Genomic DNA, 13,103 nt, shown 5'->3' on the forward strand with positions numbered 1-13,103 from the left:
CCTGCTGTTGTAACAGTATCCGAGATAGTGCTACTCCGACCTCCAACTGTTCCCTGGACTTTGCCCTTATCAGGAGATCGTCCAAGTAAGGGATAATTAAGACGCCTTTTCTTCGAAGAAGAACCATCATTTCGGCCATTACCTTGGTAAAGACCCGGGGTGCCGTGGACAATCCAAACGGCAGCGTCTGAAACGGATAGTGACAGTTCTGTACCACGAACCTGAGGTACCCTTAGTGATAAGGGCAAATTTGGGACATGGAGGTAAGCATCCATGATGTCTCGGGACACCATATAGTCCCCTTCTTCCCGGTTCGTTATCACTGCTCTGAGTGACTCCATCTTGATTTGAACCTTTGTAAGTGTTCAAATTTTTTTAGATTTAGAATAGGTCTCACCTAGCCTTCTGGCTTCAGTACCACAATATAGTGTGGAATAATACCCCTTTTCTTGTTGTAGGAGGGGTAATTTAATTATCACCTGCTGGGAATACAGCTCGTGAATTGTTTCCCATACTGCCTCCTTGTCGGAGAGAGACCTTGGTAAAGCAGACTTCAGGAGCCTGCGCATGGGAAACGTCTCGACATTCCAATCTGTACCCCTGGGATACTACTTGTAGGATCCAGGGGTCCTGTACGGTCTCAGCGTCATGCTGAGAGCTTGTCAGAAGCGGTGGAACGCTTCTGTTCCTGGGAATGGGCTGCCTGCTGCAGTCTTCTTCCCTTTCCTCTATCCCTGGGCAGATATGACTCTTATAGGGACGAAAGGACTGAAGCTGAAAAGACGGTGTCTTTTTCTGCAGAGATGTGACTTAGGGTAAAAACGGTGGATTTTCCAGCAGTTGCCGTGGCCACCAGGTCCGATGGACCGACCCCAAATAACTCCTCTTCCTTTATACGGCAATACACCTTTGTGCCGTTTGGAATCTGCATCACCTGACCACTGTCGTGTCCATAAACATCTTCTGGCAGATATGGACATCGCACTTACTCTTGATGCCAGAGTGCAAATATCCCTCTGTGCATCTCGCATATATAGAAATGCATCCTTTAAATGCTCTATAGTCAATAAAATACTGTCCCTGTCAAGGGTATCAATATTTTTAGTCAGGGAATCCGACCAAGCCACCCCAGCTCTGCACATCCAGGCTGAGGCGATCGCTGGTCGCAGTATAACACCAGTATGTGTGTATATACTTTTATATGATATTTTCCAGCCTCCTGTCAGCTGGCTCCTTGAGGACGGCCCTATCTATAGACGGTACCGCCACTTGTTCTGATAAGCGTGTGAGCGCCTTATCCACCCTAAGGGGTGTTTCCCAACGCGCCCTAACTTCTGGCGGGAAAGGGTATACCGCCCATATTTTCTATCGGGGGGAACCCACGCATCATCACACACTTCATTTAATTTATCTGATTCAGGAAAAACTACGGTAGTTTTTTCACATCCCACATAATACCCTCTTTTGTGGTACTTGTAGTATCAGAAATATGTAACACCTCCTTCATTGCCCTTAACGTGTGGCCCTAATAAGGAATACGTTTGTTTATTCACCGTCGACACTGGATTCAGTGTCCCTGTCTGTGTCTGTGTCGACCGACTAAAGTAAACGGGCGTTTTAAAACCCCTGACGGTGTTTTTGAGACGTCTGGACCGGTACTAATTGTTTGTCGGCCGTCTCATGTCGTCAACCGACCTTGCCGCGTGTTGACATTATCACGTAATTCCCTAAATAAGCCATCCATTCCGGTGTCGACTCCCTAGAGAGTGACATCACCATTACAGGCAATTGCTCCGCCTCCTCACCAACATCGTCCTCATACATGTCGACACACACGTACCGACACACAGCACACACACAGGGAATGCTCTGATAGAGGACAGGACCTACTAGCCCTTTGGAGAGACAGAGGGAGAGTTTGCCAGCACACACCAAAAACGCTATAATTATATAGGGACAACCTTATATAAGTGTTTTCCCTTATAGCATCTTTTTTATATATTTTTAACGCCAAATTAGTGCCCCCCCTCTCTGTTTTAACCCTGTTTCTGTAGTGCAGTGCAGGGGAGAGCCTGGGAGCCTTCCCTCCAGCCTTTCTGTGAGGGAAAATGGCGCTGTGTGCTGAGGAGATAGGCCCCGCCCCTTTTTCGGCGGCCTCGTCTCCCGCTCTTAACGGATTCTGGCAGGGGTTAAATATCTCCATATAGCCCCCGGAGGCTATATGTGAGGTATTTTTAGCCAAAAATAGGTTTTCATTGCCTCCCAGGGCGCCCCCCTCCCAGCGCCCTGCACCCTCAGTGACTGCCGTGTGAAGTGTGCTGAGAGGAAATGGCGCACAGCTGCAGTGCTGTGCGCTACCTTAAGAAGACTGAGGAGTCTTCATGCCGCCGATTCTGGACCTTCTTTTTGTTTCAGCATCTGCAAGGGGGCCGGCGGCGAGGCTCCGGTGACCATCCAGGCTGTACCTGTGATCGTCCCTCTGGAGCTAATGTCCAGTAGCCAAAGAAGCCAATCCATCCTGCACGCAGGTGAGTTCACTTCTTCTCCCCTAAGTCCCTCGTTGCAGTGATCCTGTTGCCAGCAGGACTCACTGTAAAATAAAAAACCTAACCTAAACTTTTCTAAGCAGCTCTTTAGGAGAGCCACCTAGATTGCACCCTTCTCGGCCGGGCACAAAAATCTAACTGAGGCTTGGAGGAGGGTCATAGGGGGAGGAGCCAGTGCACACCACCTGATCCTAAAGCTTTACTTTTTGTGCCCTGTCTCCTGCGGAGCCGCTATTCCCCATGGTCCTTTCAGGAACCCCAGCATCCACTAGGACGATAGAGAAATACGTAATACAATAGATCTTTGTGAAAATCCTATATTAGATAACACCTGACGCACCAAGCCCCCTCAGGTTATGGAATATAGGGATAGCAGGTTGAGTGAAAAACATGAAATGGACACCACTCAGCTATCGAATGCACACACAGAAAGTCACAGTTTGTACAATGCAGAGGTTATTACTGACAATAATACTGCACTGGACTAGCTTACACAGCTATATAACAATGGATATAACAGTACACAGTAAGAACTGGATGTATATCACAGGGTAATTGTACTATAAAACCCTGACGAAGTGCACTCTTTCTTAACTATCACTGTCTAAAAAGGCAGGTAGAATACTTAAGTGTCATGTAAAGGCACAGCGCTGACAACCAGGCGGCTTTACATAGGAGGATTTGCCTAAGCAGTCCCAGGAACAGTGAGCTGAGGGATAATGGCGCCGAAGACACTGACAGGGAGTGAGGAAAAGACAGATATGCAGCTCCAGGACGGGAACACTTGCTAGAAATGGCGCCCTGGGGCTGGGGGAGGGGCTTCAGGTCTAAGCCTTATCCCCTCTGCTGGCAAAACCACCGGGTACTGTGGGCGATATAAGAATTGGTTTAGAGAGAAAACCTGACCTGCGCCCATGCCCTGGTGATCTAGTGGGATCGCCTGTACTGCCACAGTGTCCACCGCCAGCGCGCGCGGCCTGCCTCCCACTGACCGCCACGGATCGCGATAAAGACCGGGTCCCGCAAGCGGGACCCACTTACCACCTCCCGAAGCACGGCTACGCGATCCTGGAGAGCCCCAGCCGTGTGTGTCTAACGTGAAGAAAACCGGAGCCTCCGCTGTAGGTACCCGGCAACCAGGGCTCGGGAGTGTACAGCGCTGCTGGGGAGAGCTGGAGCTGCAGCAGTGAATGTCGCAAGACATTTACCACCGCTGCTGCCCTTGAAGTCTTCACTTTTTACCTCATAAAAAGCTTTTCTTAGGGCTGCTTGGAGCAGCCCCTCTGTTAAGTGCCTGCTTACTGCAGCACCAACTTACAAAAACTGAGCTCCTGTGCTGGGAGGCGGGGTTATATAGGAGGCGGCGCTGTGCATTCTGGGAACAGTCAAAGCTTTGAGCCTGTTGGTGCCTCGGATCAAGATCCTACTCTACACCCAATTGTCCAATCCTTGTGGAGCCCAGAGTACCCCGCAGCAGGAAAAAAAATATCAAAGTTTTATTCAACTCTATGATAAAAGGTTACCATTAATAATATGAATAAAATGTTTACAATAAAAATCAACAATGGTGTAAACTTAGGGAACTTGTTGCAAAGAAAACAAAAAAGCTACAGTCTAAACAGATATTGCAGTAGTAAATTAGTAAAATAAAATTCTATTGTAAAACAGAGATAAAAGGAAGATACATTTTATACAAACAATTGAGGACATAAGATATTACTTTACATTAGTGGTCTCCAACCTTAATTGAGGTGTGAGCTACTTTCGGAAAATAAAACCTCTGAAAGAGCTACCCCCTCCCCCCAATGCACACGTTCCTGTGAAAGTGGGTGTGGCCTCACAAAAGTGGGTGTGGCCGCCCAACTACAAGTAATGCCCCCCGCGTAGTGCCAGATACACCAAAAATGCCCCCCCCCCCCCCAGCAGTGCCAGATACACCAATAATGCCCCTAGCAGTGCCAGATACACAAAAAATGCCCCCCAGCAGTGCCAGATACACCAATAATGCGCCCCCAGCAGTGCCAGATACACCAATAATGCGCCCCCACTTAGTGCCAGATACACCAATAATGCCCCCCCAGCAGTGCCAGATACACCAATAATGCTCCCCCCCCTAAGATACACCAATAATGCCCCCCAGCAGCGCCAGATACACCAATAATGCCCCCTCAGCAGCAAATACACCAATAATGCCCCCCCCAGCAGTGCCAGATACACCAATAATGCCCCCCCAGCAGCGCCAGATACAGCAATAATGCCCCCCCCAGCAGCGCCAGATACACCAATAATGCTCCCCCCAGCAGCGCCAGATACACCAATAATGCCCCCCCCAGCAGTGCAGATACACCAATAATGCCCCCCAGCAGTGCCACATACAACGCCCCCGCACCAATGCCACCTACAACGCCCCCCTCCCCCGCAGTGCTCACCGCTGCTGGCTTCTTCTAGCGCCGCCGATGCTGTTACTCCAGTATGGGGGACGGAAGGGGAGGAGAGCACAGCGCGCGCCTCTCCTGTCTGTGACTTCCGGAGAGCGGCTGCAGGGAGGGTGATAGAGTCTCTGGCGGCGGGCATTTGAAATATGGTGCCAGTAAGTGAGCCAATCAAAGCTTGCGGTCCGGCAGCCAATCAGGTGCTGCCGCAGCCGGCCCGCGAGCTGTGATTGTCTGACGGCTGGCACCATATTAAAAATGAAAGGAGTGCCAGCGATTGCCCAAGCCTGTGCGCTCTGTGAGCTACCGAAAATACTGCGGCGTGCTTCCGGTAGCTCGCGAGCGACGGGTTGGCGATCACTGCTTTACATAAATGACCCTAGGGGTGAAGACTTAAGAGTAAAAAGTCAGGCCCAGATTTATCAAGTGCATGGTGATAAAGTGCCAGCCAACCAGCTCCTAACTGCCATGTTACAGGCGGTGTTTGAAAAATGACAATGAGGAGCTGATTGGTTGGTACTTTATCACCGTGCAACTTATCCCTCTCCAAGGCGTGATAATTCTGGGCCTTAGTGTATTATTGATGTAGTGTTAAATTGACAAAGAGGAATTACACAGAAACGTCTCTCACCTGTCAGGAATCCCAGTCTCGCATTCATAGAACTTCTTGTTCAAGGCCCGCACACTCAGTGCATCCTGTCTCAGTGTCACTGCTGCTGCAGCTCCCTCTCTCACGCTTTCTTGGTCTCTGTCAGCTTTGAAACCATCAGATCTCATCCGGCTTCTGGCATAAATCAAGGTCGGGTATCAAGAGGACATTAAAGGTTTTACTATTACAATCAAATTACATTTTCTGATCTTGGCCCCATGCGCAGTTACATTTGCACATGAGCAAATTATCCCAATATAATCTTTTAAATACAAGAACATTATTCCTTAATTGCAGCACGACAGGTGCGCCTGGCAAACCTTCTTTAAATGCTAGAAGAACAAATAACAAAAAGAAGATCTCAGATTTTGAAAACAATCTGGTTATTATAGTGATGGTATATAATATGCAACTTCCCCTCAGTAGGAAGTTTGGTAGAACAGAACATACTAACTAACAAATCAAAACAAGCTAAGGTTCCATAGGGATATCAGTGGATTTGCCGTACAAGTGTTACAATGCATGTTCTTATGTACGGGGATAAAAAAATCCTACCTGTTATCATTAAACTCTTCTGGATAGAGCTCCTTATAGCCATTGTGATCCCATCTGCATTGGAAAGAGGCACATAATAAAAATCGGTGGCAAAAGCACAAATATAAGTATATTTATATAGAAAATGTATGCAGGTGCTTAACTCAGTGAGCAAATGAACTAGATGGAAAAAAGACCACTCTCACCTAATGCTAATGAAGAAGCAGAATCTGTAGATTACGGCACCAAAAAGGAAAGTTTAAGATACTAATATATTAGCTGTTTCACTTGATAATAATGCGGTTATCCTACAAAGGATGAGGTATGCCAGCGTTTTCCAAATTGAGCACCATGGCCCCCTCTCATCACATATCAAATGATCTGAACCCATCGTGTTAGTAGTCTGTAATAAAGGAGCAACACGGAGCCATTTAAAAAGACTGCACCATTTTTCAGGGCACCACCATTATTCCACTCTTTTGCGTGGCAAATGAGCACCGGTCTGCTGGTAACAAAGTAGAATATACCATGAGTAATCAAGGTTCCTGCAACCCGGTGATCCGGTCAGCATGAATTTAGGTAGTGTCTCTTCCCCCATGTTCGTCACATGGTGAGCGATTCAATTCAGTGCAATATGAATAGCACCGGGAAGGAGGTTCCAGAGCTATTCAATTGTCCGCATTGTGCCTTGCACTTTAGTCGGGAGATGCCAGCTACCGTGCCTTAAGCCAAAGGTCTAGTCGCAGAAACCGGCATTCTCCAACTTCTGTGCCCACTGCGATACTGCAGAAAACAGCATTGTGGCATTAGCTTAGTCACATTTCTGCTCGCACCTCAGTAGGTGTGCGAGAAGAAATCCTCTAGACAGGCTTAATGGTTCGATCAAATGAATAACTCCGGAAACTTCTTCCCGGAGATATTCATATCGCGCTGAATTGAATTGCCCCCATTCTGTGTGTGTCTCTGCTCTCTCTCTCTCTCTCTCTGTCAGCCCCTTTGGGACAATCTACACTGCTCAAAAAAATAAAGGGACCACTTAAACAACACAATGTAACTCCAAGTCAATCACACTTCTGTGAAATCAAACTGTCCACTTAGGAAGCAACATTGATTGACAATCAATTTCACATGCTGTTGTGCAAATAGAATAGACAACAGGTGGGAATTATAGGCAATTAGCAAGACACCCCCAATAAAGGAGTTGTTCTGCAGGTGGTGACCACAGACCACTTCTCAGCTCCTATGCTTTCTGGCTGATGTTTTGGTCACTTTTGAAAGCTGGCGGTGCTTTCACTCTAGTGGTAGCACACAAGTGGCTCAGGTGGTGCAGCTCATCCAGGATGGCACATCAATGCGAGCTGTGGCAAGAAGGTTTGCTGTGTCTGTCAGCGTAGTGTCCAGAGCATAGAGGCGCTACCAGGAGACAGGCCAGTACATCAGGAGACGTGGAGGCGGCCTAAGGAGGGCAACAACCCAGCAGCAGGACCGCTACCTCCGCCTTTGTGCAAGGAGGAACAGGAGGAGCACTACCAGAGACCTGCAAAATGACCTCCAGCAAGCCACAAATGTGCATGTGTCTACTCAAACGGTCAAAAACAGACTCCATGAGGGTGGTATGAGGGCCCAACGTCCACAGGTGGGGGTTGTGCTTACAGCCCAACACCGTGCAGGACGTTTGCCATTTGCCAGAGAACACCAAGATTGGCAAATTCGCCACTGGCGCCCTGTGCTCTTCACAGATTAAAGCAGGTTCTCACTGAGCACATGTGACAGACGTGACAGAGTCTGGAGACGCCAAGGAGAACGTTCTGCTGCCTGCATCATCCTCCAGCATGACTGGTTTGGCAGTGGGTCAGTAATGGTGTGGGGTGACATTTCTTTGGGGGGGCCGCACAGCCAGAGGTAGCACTGATTGCCATTAGGTACCGAGATGAGATCCTCAGACCCCTTGTGAGACCATATGCTGGTGCGGTTGGCCCTGGGTTCCTCCTAATGCAAGACATTGCTAGACATCAAAGTTGGATCAGCCTGTAGTGTTTTTCCACTTTAATTTTGAGTGTGACTCCAAATCCAGACCTCCATGGGTTAATAAATTTGATTCCCATTGATAATTTGTGTGATTTTGCTGTCAGCACATTCAACTATGTAAAGATTAAAATACGAATTTACTTACCGGTAATTCTATTTCTTGTAGTCCGTAGTGGATGCTGGGACTCCGTAAGGACCATGGGGAATAGCGGCTCCGCAGGAGACTGGGCACAACTACAAAGAAAGCTTTTAGACTACTGGTGTGCACTGGCTCCTCCCACTAAGACCCTCCTCCAGACCTCAGTTAGGATACTGTGCCCGGAAGAGCTGACACAATTAGGAAGGATTTTGAATCCCGGGTAAGACTCATACCAGCCACACCAATCACACCGTATAACTCGTGATACAATACCCAGTTAACAGCATGATAACAACTGAGCCTCTCAACAGATGGCTCAACAAAAACCCTTTAGTTAAACAATAACTATATACAAGTATTGCAGACAATCCGCACTTGGGATGGGCGCCCAGCATCCACTACGGACTATGAGAAATAGAATTACCGGTGAGTAAATTCTTATTTTCTCTAACGTCCTAAGTGGATGCTGGGGACTCCGTAAGGACCATGGGGATTATACCAAAGCTCCCAAACGGGCCGGAGAGTGCGGATGACTCTGCAGCACCGAATGAGAGAACTCAAGGTCCTCCTCAGCCAGGGTATCAAATTTGTAGAATTTAGCAAACGTGTTTGCCCCTGACCAAGTAGCAGCTCGGCAAAGTTGAAGAGCCGAGACCCCTCGGGCAGCCGCCCAAGAAGAGCCCACTTTCCTTGTGGAATGGGCTTTTACTGATTTAGGATGCGGCAGTCCAGCCGCAGAATGTGCAAGCCGAATCGTACTACAGATCCAGCGAGCAATAGTCTGCTTAGAAGCAGGTGCACCCAACTTGTTGGGCGCATACAGGATAAAAAGCGAGTCAGTCTTCCTGACTCCAGCTGTCCTGGAAACATAAATTTTTAGGGCCCTGACTACATCCAACAACTTGGAAGCCTCCAAGTCATTCGTAGCCGCAGGCACCACGATAGGTTAGTTCAGATGAAAAGCTGATACCACTTTGGGGAGAAACTGGGGACGAGTCCTCAATTCTGCCCTATCCATATGGAAAATCAGATAAGGGCTTTTACATGACAAAGCCGCCAATTCTGAAACCCGCCTGGCCGAAGCCAAGGCCAACAACATGACCACTTTCCACGCGAGATATTTTAAATCCACGGTTTTCAGTGGCTCAAAGCAATGTGACTTTAGGAAATCCAACACCACGTTGAGATCCCAAGGTGCCACTGGAGGCACAAAAGGGGGCTGAACTTCAGGTAGTGAAGCCAATTCTCTCTGGAAGAAAATCGATAGAGCCGAAATCTGGACCTTAATGGAACCCAATTTAAGGCCCATAGTCACCCCTGACTGTAGGAAGTGCAGGAACCGGCCCAGCTGAAATTCTTCCGTTGAGGCCTTCCTGGCCTCACACCACGCAACATATTTTCGCCATATGCGGTGATAATGGTTCGCGGTTACTTCTTTCCTAGCTTTTATCAGCGTAGGAATGACTTCCTCCGGAATGCCCTTTTCCTTCAGGATCCGGTGTTCAACCGCCATGCCGTCAAACGCAGCCGCGGTAAGTCTTGGAACAGACAGGGCCCCTGCTGCAGCAGGTCCTGTCTGAGTGGTAGAGGCCATGGGTCCTCTGACATAATTTCTTGAAGTTCCGGATACCACGCTGGCCAATCCGGAACAATGAGTATAGTTCTTACTCCTCTTCTCCTTATTATCCTCAGTACCTTTGGTATGAGAGGAAGAGGAGGGAACACATAAACCGATCGGTACACCCACGGTGTTACCAGAGCGTATACAGCTATCGCCTGCGGGTCTCTTGACCTGGCGCAATATTTTTCTAGCTTTTTGTTTAGGCGGGACGCCATCATGTCCACCTGTGGTTTTTCCCACTGGTTTACAATCATTTGAAAGACTTCTGGATGAAGTCCCCACTCTCCCGGGTGGAGGTCGTGCCTGCTGAGGAAGTCTGCTTCCCAGTTGTCCACTCCCGGAATGAACACTGCTGACAGTGCTAACACGTGATTTTTCGCCCATCGGAGAATCCTTGTGGCTTCTGCCATCGCCGTCCTGCTTCTCGTGCCGCCCTGTCGATTTACATGGGCGACTGCCGTGATGTTGTCTGACTGGATCAGTACCGGCTGGTTTTGAAGCAGGGGTTTTGCCTGACTTAGGGCATTGTAAATGGTCCTTAGTTCCAGAATATTTATGTGCAGTGAAGTCTCCTGACTTGACCATAGTCCTTGGAAGTTTCTTCCCTGTGTGACTGCTCCCCAGCCTCGAAGGCTGGCATCCGTGGTCACCAGGACCCAGTCCTGTATGCCGAATCTGCGGCCCTCTTGAAGATGAGCACTCTGCAGCCACCACAGCAGAGACACCCTTGTCCTTGGAGACAGGGTTATCAGACGATGCATCTGAAGATGCGATCCGGACCACTTGTCCAACAGGTCCCACTGAAAGGTTCTTGCATGAAACCTGCCGAATGGAATCGATTCGTAGGAAGCTACCATTTCTCCCAGGATCCGCGTGCAGTGATGCACCGACACCTGTTTTGGTTTTAGGAGGCCTCTGACTAGAGATGACAGCTCCTTGGCCTTCTCCTCCGGGAGAAACACTTTTCTCTGTTCTGTGTCCAGAACCATCCCTAGGAACAGCAGGCGTGTCGTAGGGACCAGCTGTGACTTTGGAATGTTTAGAATCCAGCCGTGCTGTTGTAGCACTTCCCGAGATAGTGCTACCCCTACCAACAACTGCTCTCTGGACCTCGCCTTTATCAGGAGATCGTCCAAGTACGGGATAATTAAAACTCCCTTCTTTCAAAGGAGTATCATCATTTTCGGCCATTACCTTGGTAAAGACCCTCGGAGCCGTGGAGAGACCGAACGGCAACGTCTGGAATTGGTAATGACAATCTTGTACCACAAACCTGAGGTACTCCTGGTGAGGATGGTAAATGGGGACATGTAGGTAAGCATCCTTGATGTCCAGCGATACCATGTAATCTCCCTCGTCCAGGCTCGCAATAACCGCCCTGAGCGATTCCATCTTGAACTTGAATTTTTTGATATATGTGTTCAAGGATTTCAAATTTAAAATGGGTCTCACCGAACCGTCCGGTTTCGGTACCACAAACATTGTGGAATAGTAACCCCTTCCTTGTTGAAGTAGGGGCACCTTTACTATCACTTGTTGTGAATACAGCTTTTGAATTGCCTGTAACACTGCCTCCCTGCCTGAGGGAGTGGTTGGCAAGGCAGATTTGAGGAAACGGCGGGGGGGAGACGTCTCGAATTCCAGTTTGTACCCCTGAGATACTATTTGAAGGATCCAGGGATCCACCCGTGAGCGAGCCCACTGCTTGCTGAAATGCTTGAGACGGGCCCCCACCGTACCTGGCTCTGCCTGTGGAGCCCCAGCGTCATGCTGTGGACTTAGAGGAAGCGGGGGAGGACTTTTGCTCCTGGGAACTGGCTGTATGCTGCAGCTTTTTCCCTCTACCTCTGCCTCTGGGCAGAAAGGACGCGCCTTTAACCCGCTTGCCCCTATTGGGCCGAAAGGACTGTACCTGATAATACGGTGCTTTCTTTGGTTGTGAGGGAACATGGGGCAAAAATGTAGACTTCCCAGCTGTTGCTGTGGAAACGAGGTCCGAGAGACCATCCCCGAACAATTCCTCACCCTTATAAGGCAGAACTTCCATGTGTCGTTTGGAATCTGCATCACCTGTCCACTGCCGAGTCCATAACCCTCTCCTGGCAGAAATGGACATTGCACTAATTTTGGATGCCAGCCGGCAAATATCCCTCTGTGCATCCCTCATGTATAAAAGTGCGTCTTTTATATGCTCTACGTTCAGCAAAATAGTGTCCCTGTCTAGGTTATCTATATTTTCTGACAGGGAATCTGACCACGCAGCAGCAGCGCTGCACATCCAGGCTGAAGCTATAGCTGGCCTCAGTATCACACCTGTGTGTGTATATATAGACTTCAGGATAGCCTCCTGCTTTCTATCAGCAGATTCCTTCAGGGCGGCCGTATCCGGAGACGGTAGTGCCACCTTCTTCGACAAGCGTGTGAGCGCTGTATCCACCCTAGGGGATGTTTCCCAGCGTGACCTATCCTCTGGCGGGAAAGGGTACGCCATTAGTAACCTCTTAGAAATTACCATCTTTTTATCAGGGGAAGCCCACGCTTCTTCATACACTTCATTTAATTCTTCAGATGGAGGAAAAGCTACTGGTAGTTTTTTCTCTCCAAACATTATACCCTTTTTTGTGGTACCGGGGGTAACATCAGAAATGTGCAACACATTTTTCATTGCCTCAATCATGTAACGTGTGGCCCTACTGGAAGTTACATTAGTCTCTTCGTCGTCGACACTGGAGTCAGTATCCGTGTCGACATCTGTGTCAACCATCTGAGGTAGCGGGCGTTTTAGAGCCCCTGATGGTTTTTGAGACGCCTGGGCAGGCACAGGCTGAGAAGCCGGCTGTCCCACATTAGGTATGTCGTCAAACCTTTTATGTAAGGAGTCGACACTATCACGTAATTCCTTCCACAGCACCATCCACTCAGGTGTCGACCCCGCAGGGGGTGACATCACATTTACAGGCATCTGCTCCGCCTCCACATAAGCCTCCTCATCAAACATGTCGACACAGCCGTACCGACACACCGCAAACACACAGGGAATGCTCTGACAGAGGACAGGACCCCACAAAGCCCTTTGGGGAGACAGAGAGAGAGTATGCCAGCACACACCAGAGCGCTATATAACACTGGGATCCCACTATCAATGAGTGTTTTC

The 13,103-nt window shown here is 48.9% G+C and overlaps 1 protein-coding gene across 6 annotated transcripts in view; it reads right to left on the minus strand.

Annotated features, from left to right (window-relative positions):
• Positions 1 to 13,103, minus strand: part of NKAPD1 (NKAP domain containing 1) — a 54,074-nt gene that overhangs the window by 13,758 nt on the left and 27,213 nt on the right. For all 6 annotated transcript variants that reach the window (XM_063943237.1, XM_063943235.1, XM_063943236.1 and 3 more), the window contains 2 exons: positions 6,183 to 6,236; positions 5,610 to 5,762 (listed from right to left, as the gene is read on the minus strand). In XM_063943237.1, coding sequence (XP_063799307.1) covers positions 5,610 to 5,762; positions 6,183 to 6,236 — 207 coding nt within the window. The remainder of the gene's footprint in view (positions 1 to 5,609; positions 5,763 to 6,182; positions 6,237 to 13,103) is intronic.

This window comes from Pseudophryne corroboree, chromosome 10 (assembly GCF_028390025.1).
Source record: "Pseudophryne corroboree isolate aPseCor3 chromosome 10, aPseCor3.hap2, whole genome shotgun sequence".
Lineage (NCBI taxonomy): Eukaryota > Metazoa > Chordata > Amphibia > Anura > Myobatrachidae > Pseudophryne > Pseudophryne corroboree.